We start from the raw sequence: 24266 nt of genomic DNA, 5'->3' as shown, positions 1-24266 counted from the left end.
TTGTTCTGGTTTTAAAAATACTTGCGATACATATGTCAGAGGCTTACAAGTACCTAATCAAGTTGCATAAAAGTATTTCTATTATTGCAAAACACAAGAACTAAAGATTAAATATCAATCCAATAATTTATTTATAAAACATTTGGTATAATTTCAAAAGTTTTTCCTTAAGGATTCTTGTTCTTCAAAACAAAATAAAAAGTTTTTGGGCACGAGTGGAATCACTACTAATAAATATACTTCAGTTAATGTGTACTACTAAATTCCATTAGACAGTTAATCTAGGTCAATGCCTATTAAGTTAATTCATTCATTCGAGTCCAATAATGTATTTGCATGCCTAAGGCTCAGTTGGTCACCAAGGAAATTCAAATCATTATAAAACGCCTGATAATACTAATTCCACTGTGCTCTCCTTGTCACTTCACACCAGTAAACCAAACACTGTATTAAATTAAATCCCTTGACCATCAAATCTTATTTTTCCATTATTTTATGATGTCTAAGTTTTATAAATAATGCACGTTTCTTTTACATACTTTTGGGCAGAGATAATTTCCTTCAAAATTAAACAACCCTAAGTTTGTTTCCTATGTCTGTCTATTTCCGTTTCGTAAATAAGTTCATTTGTATCATTGTTTTAGATTCCATATGTAAGCAATATCATATGATATCTGTCTTTGTCTGGCTTACTTCACTTAGTATGATAATCTCTAGGCCCATCCATGTTGCTGCAAATGGCATTATTTCATTCTTTTCTATGGCTGGGTAATATAGAAGACCAATTTATGGTTACCAAAGGGGAAGGGGGGGGATAAATTAGGAGTTTGGGATTAACAGATACACACTACTATATGTAAAATAGATAACCAACAAGGACCTTGTATAGCACAAGGAACTATACTCAATATTTTGTAATAACCTATAAGAGAAAAGAATCTGAATAATTATATATAGAGAGAGAGAGAAAATTGCTGTACACCTGATACTAACACAACACTGTAAACTATACTTCAATTAAACACAATCAAACAACGCTAGACTTGAGCTTCTAGTATTCCTGAGGACCACTTATGCCATGTTTCTGTGACTAAGAAGTATCACAAGGCACAGCTGCTTTCATCTGGCACGAAGGCTGTTCAAAAACCACTGCTACTCACTCAAAAAGCATCAAGTCAAACTGGGGTTCGTGGTTCTGAACCAGTGTCTGGAAAGTCCTGCACTGGTCTCCCCAGCTGGCATTTTCCGTCCCCAGTGGGTGAGCACATGCATTTCCCCTAGAGCCATGGTGGCCCAGAACTCAATACTAATAAATTTATGCGAGGTCCTGGATATGAATTTTGGAGGATGTTCAAATAACCACTTGAATCTCTATGCCTTGTGCCTGAAATACAACGCCTTAATGACCACTTGAGATCAAACAAATTAGTGATTTCCCTCAAATCATGGGAAACTCTCAGTTATCACAGCATTGGCATGTTGCAAAAACTCAACTAATGTCATAATGGTGACAGAGTCCTAGGTCATCAAAAATTTATTCTCTACTTTTAGTTCTTGTACTCTTCTTCCTAAAATATATATGCTACATAAGTACATAAACTGTACAACACTAAATGCAAGGATGGCTTTGACTCCTACTAAAAAGTAAAGCCTTAGCAAAAGTAGCGAATGTAACTTCGCGGAGTTTCCAGATTAGAGCCACTATTGGCAGAACTGTTACCAATGGCTTTGAAGTGTAAATATTAAGTACAGTGGGCATGAGAGTTTTCTCGAGCTGCTAGGAATACAGATTTACAACTCCACGCTTACTTCAGAGCTGTACAGGAAAAGGTTAAAACTGGCAAGACTAAAATTGGGTACAAGACTTCAGAAACATGAACGGCAGGCATAAAAATCAATTTAACCTTAGTCTACCTGATCCATTTACATTCAAATCCTTTACTTCACTACGTGTTTCTCACCTTTTCCTTATTAGCTCTTATCAAACACCATCTTGGTTCAGCAAAACATTTTCCTACCTTTTCATCATCAGGAGTCATTATCCACTCATATGCCTCCTTCCAAATAGGGGGCGTTTAAAGGCAGAAAAAATTTGAGAATAACCACAGCTACCACCATAGGAAAGATGTTTTTGACAAGGGATAAAAACAATACCGAGAGACAAACAGGTTTGGGGAAGATGCTCACAAAATGTCTGTAATAAGAAATCCTAAAGATAGTGTTACTTGAAGTATAAATAAATATGGACACCCTAGGGAAGTGTTTTGGTGAGACTTTGTGTCAACTGATGAGATCTGAAGGCATGAGAAAAATTATGACTAGGTGATTCAATCTCTAATCACATAGTCATAGGAATCAAGGTTATGTGAACACAGGCAAACCCCAGACATACTGTGGGTTTGGTTCCAGACAACCAAAATAAAGTGACTATCACAGTAAAGCAAATCACGCAAAATATTTGGTTTCCCAGTGCATTTAAAAGTTATGTTTACACTGTACTGTGATCTATTAAGTGTATAACAGCATTATGTCTGAAAAAACAAAGAACAAACTTTAAAACTACTTTACTGCTAAAGAATGCTAACCATCATCTGAGCCTTCAGCGAGTCATCATCTTTTTGCTGGTGGAGGGTCCTGCCTTGATGTTGGATGTTGACGGCTGCTGACTGGTCAGGGCAGCTGAAGGCTGGGGTAGCTGTGACAGTTTCTTAAAATAAACAACAATGGAGTCTGCCACATCCATTGACTCTTCCTTTCATGAACGATTTCTCTGCAGCATGACATACTGTTGGATAGCACTTTACCCACAGCAGCACTTTTTCAAAACTGGAGTCCATTCTCTCAAACCCTGCTGCTGCTTTATCCACTAAGTTTATGTCATAGCCTAAATCCTTTGTTGTCATTTCAACAATTTTCATAGCATCTTCACCAGGAGTAGACTCCATCTTGAGAAACCACTTTCATTGCTCATCTACAAGAAGCAACTCCTCATTCATTAGTTTTGTCATGAGATAGCAGCCATGCAGCCACATCTTCAGGCTCCACTTCTAATTCTAGTTCACTTGCTCTTTCTACCACATCTGCAGTCATTTCCTCCACTGAAGTCTTGAACCCCTCAAAGTAATCGACTTCTTCCACGTTCCTGTTAATGTTGATATTTTGACCTCTTCCTATGAACCTCAAATGTTCTTAATGGCATCTAGAATGATGAATCCTTTTCAGAAGATTTTCAATTGACTTTGCTAACATCCATCAGAGGAATCGTTATCTATGGCATCAATAGCCTTACATAATGTATTTCTTAAATAATAAGGCTTGAAAGTCAAAATTGCTCCTTGATCCATGGGCTGCAGAGTCGATGTTGTGCTAGCATGAGAATAAAGTTGTCCATCTCCGTCATAGCTCTTGGGTGACCAGGTGCCTACTCAAAGCACAGTAATATTTGAATCTATTTTTTCTGAGCAGTATGTCTCAACAGTAGGCTTAAAATATTCAGTAAACTATGTTGTAAACAGAAGTGCTGTCATCCAGGCTTTGTCTTTCCACTTATAGAGTACAGACAGAGTAGATTTAGCATAATTAAGGGCCCAAGAGTTTTGGATTCGTAAATGAGCACTGGGTTCCACTTACATCACCAGGTGCATCACCTGCTAATGAGACAGTCAGCCTGTCCTCTGAAGCTCTGAAGCCAGCCGTTGACTTCTCCTCCCTTGCTGTGAAAGTCCTAGACGGTATCTTCTTCCAACAGAAGGCTATCTCATCTACATTGAAAATCTGTCATCTCATTCTTTATCTTAGCTGGATCTCCTGGATAACTTGGCTGCAGGTTCTCCAACAGCATTTGCTGCTTTACCTTGAACTCTTATGTCATGGAGATGGCTCCTGTCCTTCAACCTATGAACCAACCTCTATTGCTTCAAACTTTTCTTCTGCAGCTTCCTCACCTCTCTCAGCCTTCAGAGAATTGAAGAGAGTTAGGGCCTTGCTCTCCATTAGGCTTTGACTCAAGGGAATGTTGTGGCTGGTTTGATCATCTACCTAGATCAGTAAGGCTTTCTCCATATGAGCAGTACGGCCGTTTCGCTTTCTTATCATTCATGTGTTCACTGGAGCAGCGCTTTTCATTTCCGTCAGGAACTTCTCCTTTGCATTCACAGCTTGGCTGACTGTTTGGCACAGAGGCTTAGCTTTCAGCCTGTCTTGGATTTTGACATGCTTTCCTCACTAAGCTTCATCATTTCTAGCTTTTGACTTAAAGAGACATGGGCCTCTTCCTTTCACTTGAACACTTAGAGGCCATTCTGGGGTTACTAACTGTCCTAATTTCAGTACTGTTGTGTCTCAGGGAATAGGGAGGCCCGAGGGAGGGAGAAGGATGGGAATGGGTGGCCATGGAGCAGTGAGAACACACAACATTTACTGATGAAGTTCCCTATCTTGTATGGGTGCAGTGGTCCACGGTGCCCCACAAACAAATATAACAAGAACATCAGAGATCACTGATCATAGGTCACCGTGACAAACACAATAATAATAAAAATGTTTAAAATATTGTGGGAATTACCAAATGTGACACAGGGACGGGAAATGAGCAAATGTGTTGGACAAATGGTGCCAATAGACTTGCTCAAAGCAGGGTTGCCACAAATGTTCAGTTTCCAAAAAGCATAATATTTGCCAGGTACAATAAAACAAGGTCCGCATGCCTACAGATATCCATATATTGAGTATACACTACAGCTCAGTTTACTTAAATAACTTAATTAACACTTAAAATAACTCTGTAATAAGCATGACCATTAAACCACATTCTACTAATGAGGAAAAAATGGCTAATTAATCCCACGCACACTTGCCCATGGGAAGTTGATATTTCAACTTCTGCAACATATGGTTAGAGTGAATTATTTTTAAAAGTTAATTTTGTCTTTTTTTTTTAACACAAACTGAGCGCAGTTTAACAAATCTCCTGAGATATTTCTACACTGCTCTTTTCATATTGTGATATTGAAGGTATTTTTCCCTAGGTAACTGTCACTCACTTCAGTTTCAGCTAAATTCTGTTCTGTTATTAACCACGTAAATGATACATCTCCACAGAATGCTCTCCATCTTTTCAGTTCCAGTTTACGTTTTCATTACTATACAATGAGTGTCAAAGGAAATATTGCATTAAAAGTTCATTTGAATCTAATGAATAATAATGAATGTGATTTGGGCAATATTCCCAAAGTTGACCACCTTCCAGCAAATCTCATTATGAAATTTACTGATAACACATCATAGATGTATCAATTATACTAAATTATTAACAATAAACATTATTCAGTAATGTTTCATTTTTCATTAATTCATTAATGTTCATTGTTTGTAGTAACAAAAAAGATGCCAGATACTCTTTTTAAGAGACGTGAATGATATCGCTTATATGTGGACTCTAAAAAAATGGTACAAAGGAACTTATTTACAAAACAGAAATGGAGTCAAAGATGTAGAGAACAAACTTACGGTTACCAAAGAGGAAAGGGTGGGGGAGGGATAAACTGGGAGATTGGCATTGACATATACACACTACTATGTATAAAACAGATAACTACTAAGGACCTACTGTATAGCACAGGGGAAAAAAAAGGAAGACATGAGGCATCAATAAAAGACGACCAGGAGCCACGGGTACTTACAACAAAACTACCATTTTGTACTTTCTGAAAGCAAAGTAGTTACAGGCTCTCCCAGATGGAGCACATTTGTTTCCCATTCTGTTTTGTGGGCAATCTTGTTCAATTATGTCGAATAAAGACGTTTAAGAGCAAAACGGCTCCCTGATCAGCAATAAAGGGAGCTCTTGTTTGAAGGAACCGAGGAAAGCCTAATGTGAATCATTTTAAAGCATGGCACTTTCTTACCTCTCAAATAGCGTTTTAGTTCAGACCTTTCAGATGTTTTGTGATGGACATTCAGACTGATTAGTATGACCCCTTAGGAACTCAGATTTTGAGGTTTAAGGGGGCCTGGGATGCAATCTCCAGGAGACAAAAATAGCAGCCATGCTCACAGTATTTTCCTAATACCGGAGAGTCATTATTTAAAAAGCCTAATTCAAATGATTCAAGCTAATGTGACTTAGAGCCCTTGGGTAAGTGACTCTAACTCAGGGAACAGCAACTTTTTAACTCATTAAATAAATGCATATGTGTACAAATATAGATAGAAGGATGAGTGCTATAAATATTAGGTAGGGCCAAGTGATGGAGAGAGAATGAAAAGGACTTTTCGCTCTATGATAACATGGTGATTGGCAGTCATATCAAAGCAGGTGATATATTGTCTCATGACCTTAAGGAAGGGGGGGCTGGGCCGTGAAGATACACACAAGTGTTTGGTCCAGGCAGCAGGAACAGCAAGTGAAAAGTCCTGGAAGGTATTTATCATCCTCGAGGGAAAACAAAGAGGACAACACGGCCAGTGGAGAGACTGTGCATCGACCAGCAGGAGAGAAGGACAGAGCCCTGGGTCGGGGGGGGGACCATGCCATATCTCATACTTATGGAAGGGACTTGGAGTACATTTTGGATACGATGACTGGGCCTTGTATGCTTTGCAGCAGAGGAGTGAAATGACCTGATACATATTTTTAGAAGATTGCTCTGGCTGTAACTTGAAGAGCTGACAGCGGGGCAGGGAGATCAGTGAAGAGGCCACTGAAATAGTTTAGGCAAGAGAGATTAATGGTCAGGATTCGAATAGCCAAGGTGTCAATAACCAGGTCACGTCATGGCACCGTGACAACCATGGTGTCATGGCTGGAGTGAAAGCCCCTGCAACTATGCTCTCACTATACAGCAGCCACTGGAATTCATTTTTCTCCATCTCTTTCTTCCAGACGTTGGAGCAGTATTTGAAATATAGTGACATTTAGAAGTATTTGTCAAATAAGTGAATGAACAAATTATTAAAATGACAAGATAGTAAAAGCCTTGACTAGTCGAACCTGTAAGTACAACTAAGCAATTGGAAACAGTGAGAAGTTAAATATAATTGCACAGGATTCCTGAGGCATATAGTGGGATGCAGGAATTGATTGTGATTAAATGAGGATATAAACTATTTCAAAGAGAGAGAGAGAATACAAAGGTTGAAAACAGCTTTTTTCATGTTGAGTTCACACATACTGAAATCCAAAAATACAGTGATAAACACAGTGAAACTCTGAGTTAGAATAAAAAGAAGACTGGACAAGAAAAATCTTAAAATTTCAAAACTATAAATAGGTGCTCTCTACAAATACAAATCAGGGGTCTAATGATTTCACAAATCACATGTGCAAGTGTGCCCATGCACACACACCCCTGCATCACTCTGGATGGATGACTTCAAAAATATGTCATGAGAATTCAGGAACATTACATATTAATTAAGAAACAGCTACCTATACTAATTGCACTTTCTTGTCAACATCCAGCAGAAGTTATTAGGTTCATAGTTCAGGGAAATGCCACAGGCAGGGTTTATCTTTATTTCAGAAATATATGGTATTTAAAAAAAATTGTATATGGAGCGATGTCAGCTGGGTATCTCTTTAGTTGCTATAATGATTATACCCAGTGCTTACTGAATAATGGGTCAATATCAATTTACACACCATCTTTCATCATATTATATCAAAAGAATCTGTATTTCAGTTCTTTCCATTCAACTTTTATAAATAATTTGAATGACTGTTCAACAAGCATGCTTATCAATTTTGTGATACAATAAAACTCAAAAGGAGAGCTAAACCGTTAAGAGATAAAATCTAACATCAATAAATTCTCAAATGATGTGAAACTAACTAAATGAAATATAATGGGATCATATATAAGATATATGATTAGAAAAAAACGCCTAAAATATGACTGGGTTCATAGGAAATAATGAGAAAGAGCATTCAGAAAATTACTTGGATGAAAGCACAAATGTATCTATATCAGGATATGACTTTATCTTGAAAATTTGGTTTACCTTTTCTGGGAAGCCTTCCTGAACCTGAAATGGAACGTTGGATATTATTCATCTATGGGTAAATTGGTTTGGTTAATGCTACTCCCCAAACAAAGATTATGAAATAATAGAAACTGTGCTTTTTTAAAAACATTAGTTAGAATTCTTGTAACAAATTTTTTTAAATTCTTATAATTTACTATAACTCTAAGGGCACAGAGGTACCAGAAAAGAACTCTAAGTTACACCTAAGGTCTGGGAATCTATCCTTCAATTGCTCCTTTTATATGTATTTTTTCATGCAAGAACTCTCCATTTTCTCAACCTAAAGCAGTCTACAGGTTCAATGCAATCCCTGTCAAATTACCAAGGGCATTTTTCACAGAATTAGAGCAAAAAATTGTACACTTTGTATGGAAACACAAAAGACCCCGAATAGAGAAAGCAATTTTGAGAAAGAAGAACAGAGCTGGAGGAATCAGGCTCCCTGACTTCAGACTATACCACAAAGCTACAGTAATCAAGACAGTACGGTACTGGCACAAAAACAGAAATATAGATCAATGGAACAGGATAGAAAGCCCAGAGATAAACCCACACACCTATGGCCACCTAATCTATGACAAAGGAGGCGAGAATATACAATGGAGAAAAGACAGTCTCTTCAATAAGTGGTGCTGGGAAAACTGGACAGCTACACGTTAAAGAATGAAATTAGAACACTCCTTAACACCATACACAAAAATAAACTCAAAATGGATTAAAGACCTAAATTTAACGCTGGATACTATAAAACTCTTCGAGGAAAATACAGGCAGAACACTCTTTGCCATAAATCACAGCAAGATATTTTTGACCCACCACCTAGAGTAATGAAAATAAAAACAAAAATAAACAAATGCAACCTAATGAAACTTCAAAGCTTTTGTACAGCAAAGGAAACCATAAACAAAAGACAACCCTCAGAATGGGAGGAAACATTTGCAGATGAAGCAAATGATAAGGGATTAATCTCCAAAATCTATAAACAGCTCATGCAGCTCAATATCAAAAAAACCAAACCACCCAATCAAAAACTGGGCAGAAGACCTAAATAGACATTTCTCCAAAAAGACATACAGGTGGCCAACAAATACATGAAAAGATGCTCAACATCACTAATTATTAGAGAAATGTAAATCAAAAAGTACAATGAGTTATCACCTCACACCTGTGAGAACAGTCATCATCAAAAAACTTTCAAACAATAAATGCTGAAGAGGGTGTGGAGAAAAGGAAACCCTCCTACACTGTTGGTGGGAATGTAAATTGGTACAGCCACTATGGAGAAGAGTATGGAGGTTCCTTAAAAAACTAAAAACAGAACTACCATAAGACCCAGCAATCCCACTCCTAGGCATATATCCAGAGAAAACCATAATTCAAAAGGATGCATGCATCCCAATGTTCACTGCAGCACTATTTACAAGAGCCAGGACATGGAAGCAACCTAAATGTCCATAAACAGAGGAATGGATAAAGAAGATGTGGTACATATATACAATGGAATGTTACTCAGCCATAAAAAGGAACAAAGTAGTGCCATTTGCAGAGATGTGGATGAACCCAGAGATTGTCATACAGAGTGGAGTAAGTCAGAAAGAGAAAAACAAATATCGTACAATATCACTTATATGTGGAATCTAGAAAAATGGTACAGGTGAACTTATTTGCAAAGTTCAAATAAGATGAATTTATTTTCAAAGCAGAAATAAAGTCACAGATGCAGAGGACAAACTTATGGTTACCAAGGGGGAAGGGGAGTGGATGAATTGGGAGATTGGGACTGACATATATACACTACTATGTATAAAATAGATAACTAATGAGAACCTACTGTAGAGCACAGGGAACTCTACTCAATGCTCTGTGGTGACCTAAATGGGAAGGAAATCTAAAAAAGAGGGGATATATGTATATGTATGACAGATTCACTTTGCTGTAAAGCAAGAAAGTAACCCAACATTGTAAAGCAACTAAACTCCAATAAAAATTAATTAAAAAAAAAAAAACAACTCTCCATTTTTCTCAAAGGTGGAAGCATCTTCACCATTTCCTCATAACTCAACTACCTCCTTTCCCCCATATTCCACCTGCTTATATAAAAACGATTACTTAAAATACCTGATATTTCAAAAATTATCAAATATGCCACAAAGATGTAACTGTCAAAACAAAACATAAACTAACAACATCAATAAAAACAGTAACAAAGACATTTGATAAAATGCATCTGGTATAGTATGCTAATACACTTTTATAAAGATTATTGAGATCTCATCAGGAAGTAGTTTCTGGATTTTCATATTTTTAAGATATTTTCAGTGTTTATTTAGTAGGACAGACATTTGAAAACATAACCAAAACGATATAATTAAAACATAACAAACAAATATAAAACATCAAACCACAGACCAGTGTGACGTACTTAAAGCAGTGCTTGGAAAGAAATTTAGAGTCCTAGATGCTTATTCTACAACAGAAGAAGGCTGAAATTAAGGAAGTATGAATCTAATTTTCTAATTTAGAAAAATATAGTAAAAGTCAAAGAAAAGAAGTAATAAATATGAATGTAAATCAATGAGAAAAACACAATAGATAAGATGAACTATGTCAAAAATTGGTTTTTGACATAATTAATAAAATTGACAATTTCCTAGTGTAATAAGTTAAGGAAAAATGACAAATGATATTTGAAAGAAAAAGCAACATAAATTTAAGCATGACAGACATTATAACACTTTAATAAGAGGATGTTATGAATAAATGTGTTAATAAATAGGAACATTTTAACCCAGGAATGAAAAATCTTTGCTCCAAGAGAAGTCCAGTCCAGATAATCTTCACCCACAAGAGGATCATTAAGTCTTAGTAAATAAATAATTCTAATATACCACAAGCAATTACAAAGTGTAGAAAGATGAGAGGTATTAGTCGAGTCATTTTATGAAACCATCATTACATTGTTACCAAAACTTGACAAGGATTCTATGAGAAAGAAAAATTCATGGCCGATATTCACTCATGAGTAAAGATGTGAAATTGCTAAAATAGTAGCAAACTAAATCCAGTAATAAAAAGTCAGATTTAGCCCGTAATTTCAAAGTTTGATTTCTATTAGAAACCAATAGATACAACATACTCAAAAATATAAAGGAGAAAATATATCTTATTTCAATACATGCAAACAAAAAAAATTTTGATTAAAATCAACATTCATTTAGGTGTAAAAAGAGTAAAACTCTCAGAAAGTCATATCCAGAAGGCCTAGTGAACAGTGTACAGTACATTTTCATTAAGTAGATTAAATGCTAACACAAATACCTAATTTGCTATTGTCAGAACCTTAACAAATCAAAAGCAGCCACCAATACCCACTGGACAACATGATACTCGAGTTCCTAGCCAGTGCAGAAACAGAGTAAAAATAACTAAAATTATAAGGTCTAGGATGGAAAAAATTTTGAACACTGTCACTACTTATAGATATTATGAGTATCTACACTAACAATCCAAAATAACTTAAGGGTAAATGATTATAATTCATAAAAGAGTTTAGAATGTTTTCCAAATTTGGGTTTATATTTAAAAATGATTAACCTTTCTCTATACCAGCTACAAATAGTTCAGAACTTCAATAAGATCAACAACATGCTCAATACCCATATAATGTTAGTATTCTAGGAATAACACTGAAAATGTCTGAGAATCAAATTACAAACACACCCCTAAAGACAACAAATAAGCACCAAGAAATATAATGATATACCATGGAATGAATAATTTAATATTGGAAAAAATGTAAATTATTCCCTAATTTATCAACAGACTTAATACAATTCTAAAATTCCAATATTCTGTGTGTATGTGCATATTGTGCATGAAGTCTGACAAGTTGAATCTAAAAGTTTAAAGAAAATCCTAATGTTAAGATTGGCAGGGTTTCCCTGGTGGCACAGTGATTGAGAGTCTGCCTGCTGATTCAGGGGACACGGGTTCGTGCCCCAGTCAGGGAAGATCCCACATGCGGCTGGGCCCGTGAGCCATGGCCGCTGAGCCTGAGCTCCGCAACAGGAGAGGCCGCAACAGTGAGAGGCTCGCGTACCGCAAAAAAAAAAAAAAAAAAAAAAAGATTGGCAAAATATTCCCAAGAAGAAAAGCAAAGAAAGCAGAATGAACTTTACCAGATATCCACAATTGTTATAAAGATATAATACATAAGATATTATTTCATTAGCTCAAAGTTTTTCACTCACGGAACAGAACTGAGAAACCAGAATGAGAACACACAAATATGGAAACTTTTTATAATAGAGTCAACACTGCTGATCGATGTGGGAAAAGATACATTTTCTAATAAATGGTGCTGTTGATTGGATATCTAACTAGGTAAAACCCAAAGAAATATTGGGCCCCTACCTCACATGATATAAAAATCAAGATGAGCTGCATTTAAGACCTAAATGTAAAAGGTAAAATTCTCAAGCTTAAAAAGACAATGTAGAACAGCAATTAAGCCTATCCTTTAAAAATTATTTGTAAATTTGACTAAAACAAAATTAAGAACTTCTACTCATTAGGCAATATATAGAGTTTTTTAAAAAAATATACAAAATGTGGGATAAGATATTTTCACCATGTACAACTGATGAAGGATATTATTCAAAAAAATTAAGAGCACTCTGTGGATCAATAAGAACAAGAAATCAAAAAACTGGAAATAGAAATGAATAGGACTTTTACCTAAGAGAAGGCACAAATGGCCCACAAGCATAAATAAGAGATCAACTGCATTAAAATTAGTAATATGCAAATTTATGTGACAATGAGTGATTATTTCATACTACAAAATTGAGAAAAATGAAAAATCAGACAGTAATATTAAGTGTTGACAGGATGCAGAGCAATGGGAGTTCCATCCATTACTGATTGGAGTGAAATCAGCATATCAACTTTGAAAAACGGTTTGTCACGTACCACATAATATAACTGAAACGTGCATTCCTCAGACGTGCAAATTCTACTATTAAATATGTACCCTAAGAAAATATTGTCTCTATCCCAGAACCATGCGCAAAAACACTTAGAGCAGCGTCATACATAACCCAAACCTGGGAACTCTCAGAATGTTTACAAAGTGGAAACCATTGTGGAAAATTAAACAACAGGACATACACCCAGAGAAAACCATAATTCAAAAAGACACATGCACCCCAATGTTCATTGCAGCACTATTTACAATAGCCAGGTCACGGAAGCAACCTAAATGCCCATCGACAGACGAATGGATAAAGAAGATGTGGTACATATATACAATGGAATATTAGCCATAAAAAGCAACGAAATTGGGTTATTTGTAGAGACGTTCATGGACCTAGTGACTGTCATACAGAGGGAAGTAAGTCAGAAAAAGAAAAACAAATATTGTATGTTAATGCATATTATGTGGAACCTAGAAAAATGGTACAGATGAACTGGTTTGCAACGCAGAAATAGAGACACAGATGTAGAGAACAAATGTATGGACACCACGGGGGGAAAGCGGGGGGGTGGGGGGAGGATGGTGGTGGGGAAAAAAATAATCTTTTGAAGTCTTATAATTTCCATTTTGGAGTTCACCCATTTCATTAAAAGTTATCTGCTTTACTGGTAAAAATGATTTTATATTTAGTTCGGGTGAAGGGAGGGGATAGAATGGTACAATGAGACCACTGTCATAATACATGTTTTAAAAAACCTAGGAGTTTAAAGATTTGAAAAGTTTATATAAAAAATAAAGAAAATTAAACAACAGTTACAACAAATCAACTAGAAGTGCACACACAAGAATGGATCTCAAAAATAATTTTGAATGAAAGAAGCCATACTATATGATTCAATGTTTAGATAAAGTCCAAACATAGGCAAAATGCAACAATATTTGTTTAGACGTAAGAAATTACAGAGAAAAGTAAGAGTGAACACAAATTTCAAGACTTGGAGGAGACAGAATAGTACCAAGGACCCTTTTTCTTGGCCTGCTTATTGGGAACAGAGACGTTTATCTTATTTTGACTTTATAACTGCAAGTGCGTTTGTGTGTGCATATTTTATTTAGGTTATATTCTACGGTATTTTTTAAAAATGATAAAGTATAGTCTATTGCACTTTTCATGTATCTTCCAGTGAATCATACATACTAGCATTTAAAAGTATTTTAATTGCACACAAAATTTGTTCTTTAGGAAACTTGTTTTATCACCAATTTTCTTTGTAGGTCAATTTCCCTTGCCCTGAGCTCTGATGAGAAAATTAAAGGTACATTTTTCCAGGAGGCAGAAAGGGTAGTACGTAGCAGAAATAAATGTGAAGTGTTGGATTTTGTGTCCAAAACTCACTGGCACAAGCAAAGGATAGGCACATCAAATCAAGTGAAAGTAACTTAGATGGAAAAATAATTACAGTTATCATTGGTGGAGTTTATAATATGTGCAAATAATTGGCCAATTACTTTATAGTATCTTTGATTCTTATAGCAATTCTGCAAAGTAGAACATCAGACAGACAAACTGACTTGCCATTTACACAGAAAAGCTAGGATATGAACCCAGGTGTGTCTCTCTCCCGTATGTTCTCTTGCCATTACTTCATTTTGCCCAAATATTATCATTCGATGTCTGATAGTGGGGTGTAATGGAGCATAAGACGACCTTTCAATCTCTCTCTACAAATTATTGGCTGTTTGACCTTGGATAATATTTCATGAATTCTTAAGAACTCATTTCTTTTTCTTTCCTTTTTTCTTTCTACAAATTGGGGATTATAATACCTATCTATCAAAGTTATTGTGAAATTTAAATAAAATACATATACAAAGCTCCTAGTACAAAACATCTATTCAATTATTACTATTTGTATTATTATTACTAACTTGTGGTTAGATTATGAGAACATCTCCCCAAACTTTCAGCATCTTGTGGTTAAAAAAAGAAACAGATGGTTGGATGAGTACAGGGCTGATCAAGCAAATAGAGAAAAAAGATCAGAGGACTGGAAACGTAAGGATTCTGGTAAGGAGCTTGCCTTTGTCACTGTTCACGGAGTCATGCCAAGGTTGGAGGGATGATGTCATATGGAAGAGGCTGATGGTCTGAGGGACACGGAACATTCTTATGACAAGCAGGGGGGTAGGGGACAGTCTTATTTGGAGGAAAGGAATGAAAGAAGAAAATGGAAGACTCTAATTAAGTCAAGCACACCTGATCCAGAGCTGAGAACAACCAAAGCCCTGAACACTGTCATAACTATCTGAATATCTCACTCCTGTCTTCCTGGGGAGAGAAGTCAGGAGGAAGGCTGGCCAGGAGAACCTCAGCCTGGGGCTACTCGTGATTCTGCTGCTGATTTGACCTGGGATGCACCATTTCCGTGTTGCTAAGATGTCTTTACCAAACCATAGCTTCTCAATTTCTGTGATATCCTCACCATGACAAAAAAAACCAAAAACCAAAACAAAACAAAAAAACAAACAAAAAACCCAACAGAGCTCCTTTGGTTGAATAATAGAATATGGACTTCCTATCATCAGTGAAGGTTATTACCTTCACTCGGTTATTACATCTATACCCTTCTGAATCCCGGTTTCCAACAACCTAAGTCCTCCTAGAAGGACATAATTTTTCCTGTTACTTTTCCAAGAAGTAAAATGTTTCCTCTATCCCTAGCCTAAGACTAGAATCTGCTATGCATAGCAGACCTACTGGATCCCACTGAACTGCCTGTTCGTTTGCCCAGGTATGGCCAACTTCAGGTCCCTGGCTCTCCTGATCCACCTGCCAAGTGTCTAGAACTGCGGTCCTCCTTCCATCCTTGGCCCAGCCAGTTAGATACACCACAGCCCTAAGGAGCGAATCTAGCTCAAGATAACATGTGTTCCAAGTCAAGTCTCATGAATAAATCCAAGATACCCACAGAAATGATTGAAAGACACTCTGGAAGTATAAAGCACGGCAGATTTCTAAAACTCAAATGACCTCTGTTCAGCTCATATTATAAACGGTATTCATTATTTTTTTCTCTCTCTGAAATTTGAAATTGTTTTGGTTCTGCCCAGAGTTGACCTCCAATGTCCCCATGAAACCTACCTTACTGGGTGCAGAAGAAACACCAATGAGAGATCCTGTAAGTGACAAAGCAAAGTAGCACTTTGGGGTACACTGAACTCCATACCTGAGCGCATAGCCTCTTTCTGAATGCTCCCATAGTCATGCCAGTCCTTTCTTCTTAAACCATCTGTCCATGCATAGAATTGCCCATCTCCCAGGCCCAGTGGAAATGTCTGTGGAAAAGGAAAGTATTCAGAGCATAAAAAGGAGGTATTTCCTTTCGCATGGCAGGTAAACACAGCCACGCACATCACAGGCAATCAAGAAACACTCGAATAAGTGGTCTTCCTCAGTCTACTGAAAAGGAAGCTGCTGCTGGTGACCAGATGAACACACATTTTAAAACCTTTCTCCGTTTTAAAAATAAGAGCATGTGTCTCACACAGCACCTACCATTTCCAATTTGATTTCACCCAGAGACGTTAATAATTTAGTGTACCACCTCGTCCGAGCAGAAATGCCTAGTTGTTTTCACTTGCCCCACGTGTAAATAGTAGTAGTATTGATTTTGTATCATGGCAATACTTTTGTTTGTGATTTGTACAATTTTACTTGTTTTGATCAAGTATATTTGAATGGCCTGGTGACAACATTAGCAAGCATTTATTGAATGCTCACTGTGTCCCAGGTACTAAGTTGGATACTCTGTGTATAGAAGATCCTTCAGCCTTTATATAGTCTTCAGTTGTAAACCTTCATTTTTCTGCTAATTAATCGAAGTCCCAGAGAAGTAAAATAACTTGAATGAAACCACAGGGGCCAAGTCAGGACTTGGGCCAGTTCTATTAAGACCAACATTGTGGTCCTCACAAGTATTAAATACTGCCTACCACCTAGATTTCTGTCAAATTATGGTGCGTGGTTATGCTTATAGTTGAAATTATCACAAAGTCAACAACTGTACTCACAATATGTTTTATGCTTTAGTAAAATTCAATATATTCTAATGTCACCTTGAAAATGACTTCTGTGTGCAGGGCGGAAGCTACTTCTCTCTTTATGGTGTTTATTTTGGTCATAAACAAAAAATGTTTTGAATGAAATGTATTTTCACAATCTTAACAGTCAAAATAATGTAAAATAAGTGTTTTCATATTCACATACCACACATCACATTTCCTTTTATTTGGTTCATTTTTGGAAATAAATAAAACATCAACAGAATAAAGAGAACACTTTTGAAAGTTTCAATTTAAAACAAAAGATGAATAATTTCAGTGAGGAAATTTTACCCTAAGAGCCTTTCCAAGGCAAATAAAAGGTCTTACTTCTTATTTTAAAACAGTACAACTACTGTGCTTATGAAAAAATTATCTACCTTTGATCCATCTTTATAGCTTATAAAGGATCCACTTGTTTTGAAAGAATAAAAATGGACTTAATATTAAAAAAGGTAGTTAAATCAGAAGAAAGATTTTCCAGATCAGGTGACTATTATCTGTATATTTTTTTTAAAAAATGTTCATAATAGTGGTGAGTTCAGGAAAACAACAGAGGAATAAACAAAGGATGATGGTGAGTTTATATAAAATATTAAGAATAAAAAGGAAAAAATTTTAAAGGAGGATGACAAGAAAGAAAAGATGAAAAGTTAACAGAAAATATAAAAATAGAAGAAAATGGAATAAAACAATTTGGGGGTTATAATAGCAATACTAAAAAACCTCATGCATTTTTTTCTGATCAATATTGCTTTTCTAATTAGAAATTTTCCCAAACTCAGCTGTGAATGGGAAGTTTTAAATAACCAAATAACTTTAAAATACAAAACCCATGTTTTGTCTCAGCCATGCATTTCCAATGATCAGTGCTGAGCAATCGTAGAAATCTTACAGATTTAGATAACACCAATTTATAATAAACATCACCTTCAGATCAAAATAGATCATTTCAAAATAAACTTTGCCATGAAACCTGGAGATGTTCTTGTGTAAACTCTGAATATGCAAAGCTCTGATTACCTGTTGGTTCACAAGCCAGCCCCCTACTCCACCCCGAAACATGGAGGGCAAGGAGAGAGGGAGAGAGGCAGACCATCCGGATGGGCAGGGGGTGGGTTTAATATGCAGGGAACTTACACATGAGGCTTGTCCTGCAAGGCAACTTGATCTCTGCACCCATATGCCTGAATCTTAAAAGTTTATAAAGAGACCTTAACAGGGACCCTGTTAAGTCACTATTCAGCCCAGACAGTCTCAACATCACTTTACCCTCTCAAGTCTGCATCCTTGAAACTGGTTCCCACCTTGGGAATGGGTGGCAGATGTCCCTTCCAAGGACAGGGGAAGGGTGAGGCGCCTCCCATCACTCAGGTCCACCTGGCAGGTGGACCAGCTGCCATGACCTCCTGGTGACCTCCTCTAACACCCCACCCCTTGAGACAGGCTCTTACAATCTCACATGACCTCACTTTTGCAGTGTGCCCTGAGCGGGTCTGCAAGGGGTCTTTTGAGCCTGGAGTTGGCTCCAGGCGGCCATCTCACTGCGTTGCAGGCAGAGACCTCTGCAGCAATACAGGTACAGGCAAGAGAAGACACAGTTCAAGATGATTCTCAAAACCATAACCATTTGTTTCCACCAAGAGCCCTGGGATTCGAACCACTGGTGTATGGAGTCCTCTAGGCTGGGGTCTGATCACGCAGGACTTTCATTCGTGTCCTCCTGTGACTGGTTAAAGATGACACATCAGCAGACTCATCGGGTGTGAACACACAGCGCTGTCTGGACGATCCTTCCTTGTGAGGCAGGGACAATGTCCAAGGCCATCCTGTCTGGGAGGACAGCCCTCCTCATTAGAGGCACTTCAGTGTTCAGTAAAGACAGCCTTGTTGGCTTCGTTCAAGGCTTGCTAGGTGAATGCAGTCGGGGCTTCTGTGTGAGCTATGATGTCCTGCAGCCGAAGGGCGGTTCCAGTGGGAAACAGAGCGTGCCCTCTGGCTCCTTAGGAATGTGACCTGGTTGTGCATACCACACACACTGGCCAGGGGACGGGCACTTGTAGCCGTGAGGAGATAGACGGGGGGCCAAAGATGCCAGACCAGGGCCCCAACTTCTCCCCTCACTCAAGGGTGCACCTTCCATCCCAGGTGTGGTGCGTTTCCACTGTCCCATCTGGCAGCAGGACAATGGGGTCCCAGCGGAGACTGAGTGGTTCCCCCTCACCCAGGGGTGTGAGGTAACCCACCCATCCCTGGGGGATATCCCATCGCAAATCCCAGGAGCTGCACCTGTCCCAGGTGTGATGGGGCTTGGTGTTCTCGGCCCACAGCATGCTGGTCCCCAGTGTTTCCACCATTTCTGTACCTTTACAGTACTGGGTGCTTTGGCAGGGGTCCCCAGTCTGGAATATGGGGCAACAGGCCCCACTGATTGGTTGCTCAAATGTATCAAAGCCGAAGTGGTAACTTAGTCCCCCTGGCTACGCTGTTTTACTTGTTAGTAATTTAACCTGCTGCTTTAACGTTCCATTTTTCCCTTCTATCAATCCTGCTGCTCGTGAGTTACAGGAGAGAAGGAACCTCCATCCGATACCACGTTATTTTACCCAGTCTTGCACATCATGACCCTTGAACATGACCCCTGATCGCTATCCAACGATGGCGTCCATACAGGGCATTCAGTTTCTCTAATTGCCTAATGGGTGAAAAACAACTGCCTGGTTTGAGTGGAAAAAGGGCAAGTTCGGGTTAAGCCAGACACAGTGTCCTCACAAGCTGAGGCATATTTAAAATGCTCGCTTGGACGGAGGGGACCGATACGATCAACTTGCCAATCCCTCAACTGTCGGGAACTCCTCCGCTGGATGGCCCCAGACTCCTTTGGCAGCCGCCTTGGGGTTGTTTAGAACACACAGGACACGCTGCTACTGCGTGAACCAGTCACTGTATTTCAAGGGCAACTCGGCATCCTTGGGGACTGCCCAGGAAGGGGTGGATGGGGACACATATAGGCACCGAGTGGCCCCTCTTTCTGTGCAGCCCATCTGGTGCATCTCCTGAAGGATCAGTTTTTAGGGCTCATACTGAGCTGGACCATCGCCTCCTGACAGCCTAGTGGGTCAGGCCCTCACAGACCAGGATGTGGAAGACAGTGCCGACGGCCTCAGGTTCTTGCTGGGGAACATAAAAGTCCCTCCGCACGTCCTGGGCCCCCAAGGGCTTATTCATGATCATCCACCCCTAGGCTTCCCCTTGTCCACACCATCAGGTCAAGCCCTAGAGAACAGCCCAGCTGTTGGGGCCAAGGGTTAACGGCCAGGGCTCAGGGGTGATGACCAGCTCAGCAGGTCTGAGTCTAGCCCACCGGCTGCTGCAGTCCCTTCCAGTTTCCACCTAGATGGTGTCATTGTTGGGCCGAAGAGCAACTGAAACCCCTGTGGCTGGGTTGCCCCGACTAGACCCATCTGTATGCCAGGTTTCAGCGGAAATTTCCCCACTTCCTCTCTACAGGCTGCAGGGACCGCCACAAAAATAGGGGATCTACAGGCTCTACGGGGCCTAAGAGCATCCGCATTTCTAGAGACAGTGGACAGGCAGACAGGCTGCCACTTCGTCACCCTGGGAGTTTGCGGGGATCCATGGAACGCCTTCTCAACGCACCCCTTGATGGGCAGGGAAGCTACCACAACATGCTGTTTCCTCCTGGGATGCTCCACCTGGAGAAGCGTGAGGTAGACTGCCAGGGTCTTTTGCTCTCTGGAGGGCTACTTGGCTTCTGCCCCCTTCCAGAACTGGAACCAAAATCCTAGGGGAACTCTCTTCTCCTGTTGTTCCTGCCACAGGGTCCTACCCATACTTCCGGGAGTCACAGATTCATCAAACTCAAATGGCAGCTCCGCTCGGGAGATGCGCGGAGCTTTAATCTGCTTCCCTGGTATTTTGGCTTCTCAACGGCCGCTTGCTGCCCTGATCCACAGTCCCACACAGGTCTTTTCTTTACCAGGTAGTAAAACGGATGCATACACTATGCCAGGTGGGGAATAAAAGCCCTCCCCAAGCCCCTACAAAGGCTGGCATCTCTTCCAGGGGTCAGATAGGTTGCACCTTCTCAAACACAGCTGCTGAGACAATGCATGTCTTACCCGAACAAGCAATTCCCAAACCGTCACCGCAGTGCCTTGAATTGTCTGCGGGTTCACTGCCCAGCCCCTCCCTCACAGGTGTTCTGGCAAAGTCTGCAGTGCGCTGAAGCAGAGGCTAGTCTTCACGTGTTAACACTGTATCATCAGTGTGTCGGGCCCATTTTACTGATGTGGGAAGGACACAGGGACAGGTCTCGGGCTACCGGCCCACTGTAAGCAGCTCTTTGTAGGAAACCGCCCTCAGCAGGAAGCCCCTTTTCTTGTCACTTCAGCAGAGCTGTATTGTGACTAACTTTTCACCAGGCACCCCATGCTCTACTCATCTCCAGCCCAGGCGCCCTTTTCAAGTCTTTTGATCACACGATACTCTGATCTACAGAAAGAACGTACAAGTGTAGGCAAAGACGTGGAAATGAAGAATCAGTAATTAACAGGTGACTAGATCTCTTCCCTAGCATCTCCTCCCATAATGTCGCGAACAAACCGTGGGCGCAAGAGAACATCTAGAGGAAGATGACGAGGATTCCACGAGCCCGCACACAGTGGGGGACGGCGATGACCCTGACCCCCCATCTCAGTGATTAACCGAGATTACTCCCCTCCAACCCTTTAAAACTTCCATGGCGAGCAGACTCTCAGAGGTGTTTTGGGGGGACACAGAGTTCACCACTTCCCCAGATTGTCGGCACTCTGATTAAAGACAACTTTCCCTTCTAGGAACATTTGTGAGTTTGATTTTGTAAGCGGGGAGCAGTGGGACCCTATTCAACAACACCATGACCTGCGTGGGCTGTGCAGCAGCTTCCGGGCGGCACTGGAAGGTTCCACTGCTGTCCCACCCACGTGAAGGTAAACTGATCGCTTGACTCTGGCCAGGGGTGGACTGAAGAAAGCATTTGTTAAGTCCAGCTCAGCATGGTGCACTCCTAGGGCCATGGCCAAGGCATCTTAGAGGGGGGCAGTGATGCGGCCCACCTTGCTCATTTCTCTTAGTGCGGCGTCATCTGCCAGGGGCCATCTGGCTTTTTTTTTTACTGGCCTTACGGGGCTGTGGAAAGCACTGCGGGCAGGGAGTATGATACCCACTCTGTGCAGTTCTTAGTTTCTCCTATTTCCTTAGGCTCCCAGGCAGTTAATGTGGTTCGACAGTTACCGCGCTTCAAGGAGTGGTAGACTTACTTACTGGTTCCCAGCTGTTTCCCCTCAGCACTGATGTGATTACCCTAACCTGAGGCCAATTTCACCATTAAGGGTTTGCAGAGTTTGACCTCCTAGGAGATCAACACCCAATTTGCTCTTTGGTATCGGAGAGATTAAAACTTGGTAATCTCGTGGTGGAGAACGCCCAATTTGCACTGTCACAGGGACCTTCCTACCTTCCTGACACAACTGTCCTCTTTAACCATCAATTGTTCTGGAATAGAGCACATTCAGTTCCAGTAGCAACCAGAGCCGTCAGCTGTTGTTGTTTGAGCTCAACGTGAGGCCTCTGATCACCCCCCGATGGCCCTCACCTGGAGGTGATGTTGGCCCCCGTCCTATACCGGGGGTGTGGCAGGCACGGACCCCGAATAGGGCTGTACCGTCAGGGATGAGAGGGGCGGTGGGGCAAGTCTGAACTGCTGCTCAGGTTTTAAATGTTTCCACAGGCTGGTCTATCTTGTCAGGTGGGCCCCGGGCAGCACTGAGGTCAAACCACCTTTGCTTCTGGGTTATTTTCACTGCTGGAATAGCCTTGTGGATTTTCAAGCTCTCTGTCTCCCTCGGGTCTCTCCCACAGCCTGTACCCATTCGCAGGATTTGCCCGTTTCCCCCAGATTAGCAATGGGCGATGGACTACCCAGCATCATAAGTAACGTGTCTCACAGCTGAGCTCAGAGTGGACCTCTCGTCCCATAGCCGGCGCAGGGGCGGGCGGGAGTGTCTCGGCTTTCACTCCTGCAGTAAATGGGGCAGCCTTCCAAGACCGGGGGTAGTTGGCCTGTTTCATTTCCAACTACCTAAGAATCCGCTGCACCTCCTCTCTAGATTTCCAGGGTCCCAAGCCTCCCAACAGCTAGAATAAACCAACCTATAAGCACCTGGAACCCCCAGCGCCATGCCGGTGCTGCTGGAGGGCAAGGTGTGTGTGTGGGGGGGGGGGGGATAATGCTCATTTCCTCTGCCCGCCCCATCCCGTAGCCGCACTAACCTCTCCCGGATGCTTTCTCTGGCCTTTTGCTGGAACTCGGAAGCTGCATCAATAATCTCGGCAGTGGTATATTCTCCCCTCAGGAACGTTTCCTGAGCTGGGGGCTGCCCGCTGGCTGGGGCTGCCCTTGAGGTGCTTTTGCTGTCCTTTGTATGAGGGGTGGATGGCAAGGTGCTTTCATCCGTTCTACCATCAATAACCACAATGTCCTCTTCATCCTCATCAACTTCCCGGGGTCCCACCTCTTGGCGTCCCAACCAGGATGTCACAAGCGCTGGATCTTCATCCGCCGGCCTGCAGCCTCGTTTTGCAAACAGCCGACTGCAGTCCCCAGCTCAGCATCGCTCCCCCTCGCCTGCCACCAGCAGAGCAGGGGACTCCGCGACTCCTCCCGGGGCTCGGCCCTCCTTTCAGCCTCTAGTCGGCATCTGTGGAGCAGAGGTCAGCCCCCTGAGGGGACCATTTCTCTCCCGTCTGGGAAGTTGGGCCCTACAGCAAGCAGTTCAGGTAGCCGCCTTGGACCAGGTGGCGTCTTCAGGGCGTCCACAGCATCCAACATTTAAGACACCCCTCCTCCCACAGAGGGCGACGGCCAACTCGGGGTCTCCCCTGTGGGCATCTCCTTCTCAAGGCCCGCTTCTTGGAGGGCTCCCCAATTGTTAGTGCACAAGCCAGCCCCCTACACGGACAGCAAGGAGAGACCCACCGAGAAAGAGGCAGGCCCTCCAGATGGGCGGGGGCGCGTGTAACAAACAGAGAACTTACACAGCAGGCTTATCCCCAGCGGCCCCAAAACAAGCCGCTGCACTCGCCCGGTGAGTCTCAGAAGTTT

General features: G+C 40.8%; 1 protein-coding gene across 1 annotated transcript in view; it reads right to left on the bottom strand.

The window, feature by feature from the left end:
- The window catches only part of GALNTL6 (polypeptide N-acetylgalactosaminyltransferase like 6), a 1145577-nt gene that overhangs the window by 740262 nt on the left and 381049 nt on the right, over positions 1-24266 (bottom strand). The window contains exon 2 of the mRNA XM_033857546.2: positions 16228-16336. Coding sequence (XP_033713437.1) covers positions 16228-16336 — 109 coding nt within the window. The remainder of the gene's footprint in view (positions 1-16227; positions 16337-24266) is intronic.

Source organism: Tursiops truncatus, chromosome 6 (assembly GCF_011762595.2).
Source record: "Tursiops truncatus isolate mTurTru1 chromosome 6, mTurTru1.mat.Y, whole genome shotgun sequence".
Taxonomy (NCBI): Eukaryota; Metazoa; Chordata; class Mammalia; order Artiodactyla; family Delphinidae; genus Tursiops; species Tursiops truncatus.
Note: the sequence above shows the minus strand (reverse complement) of the source record. Positions and strands in the feature narration are given on the sequence as shown.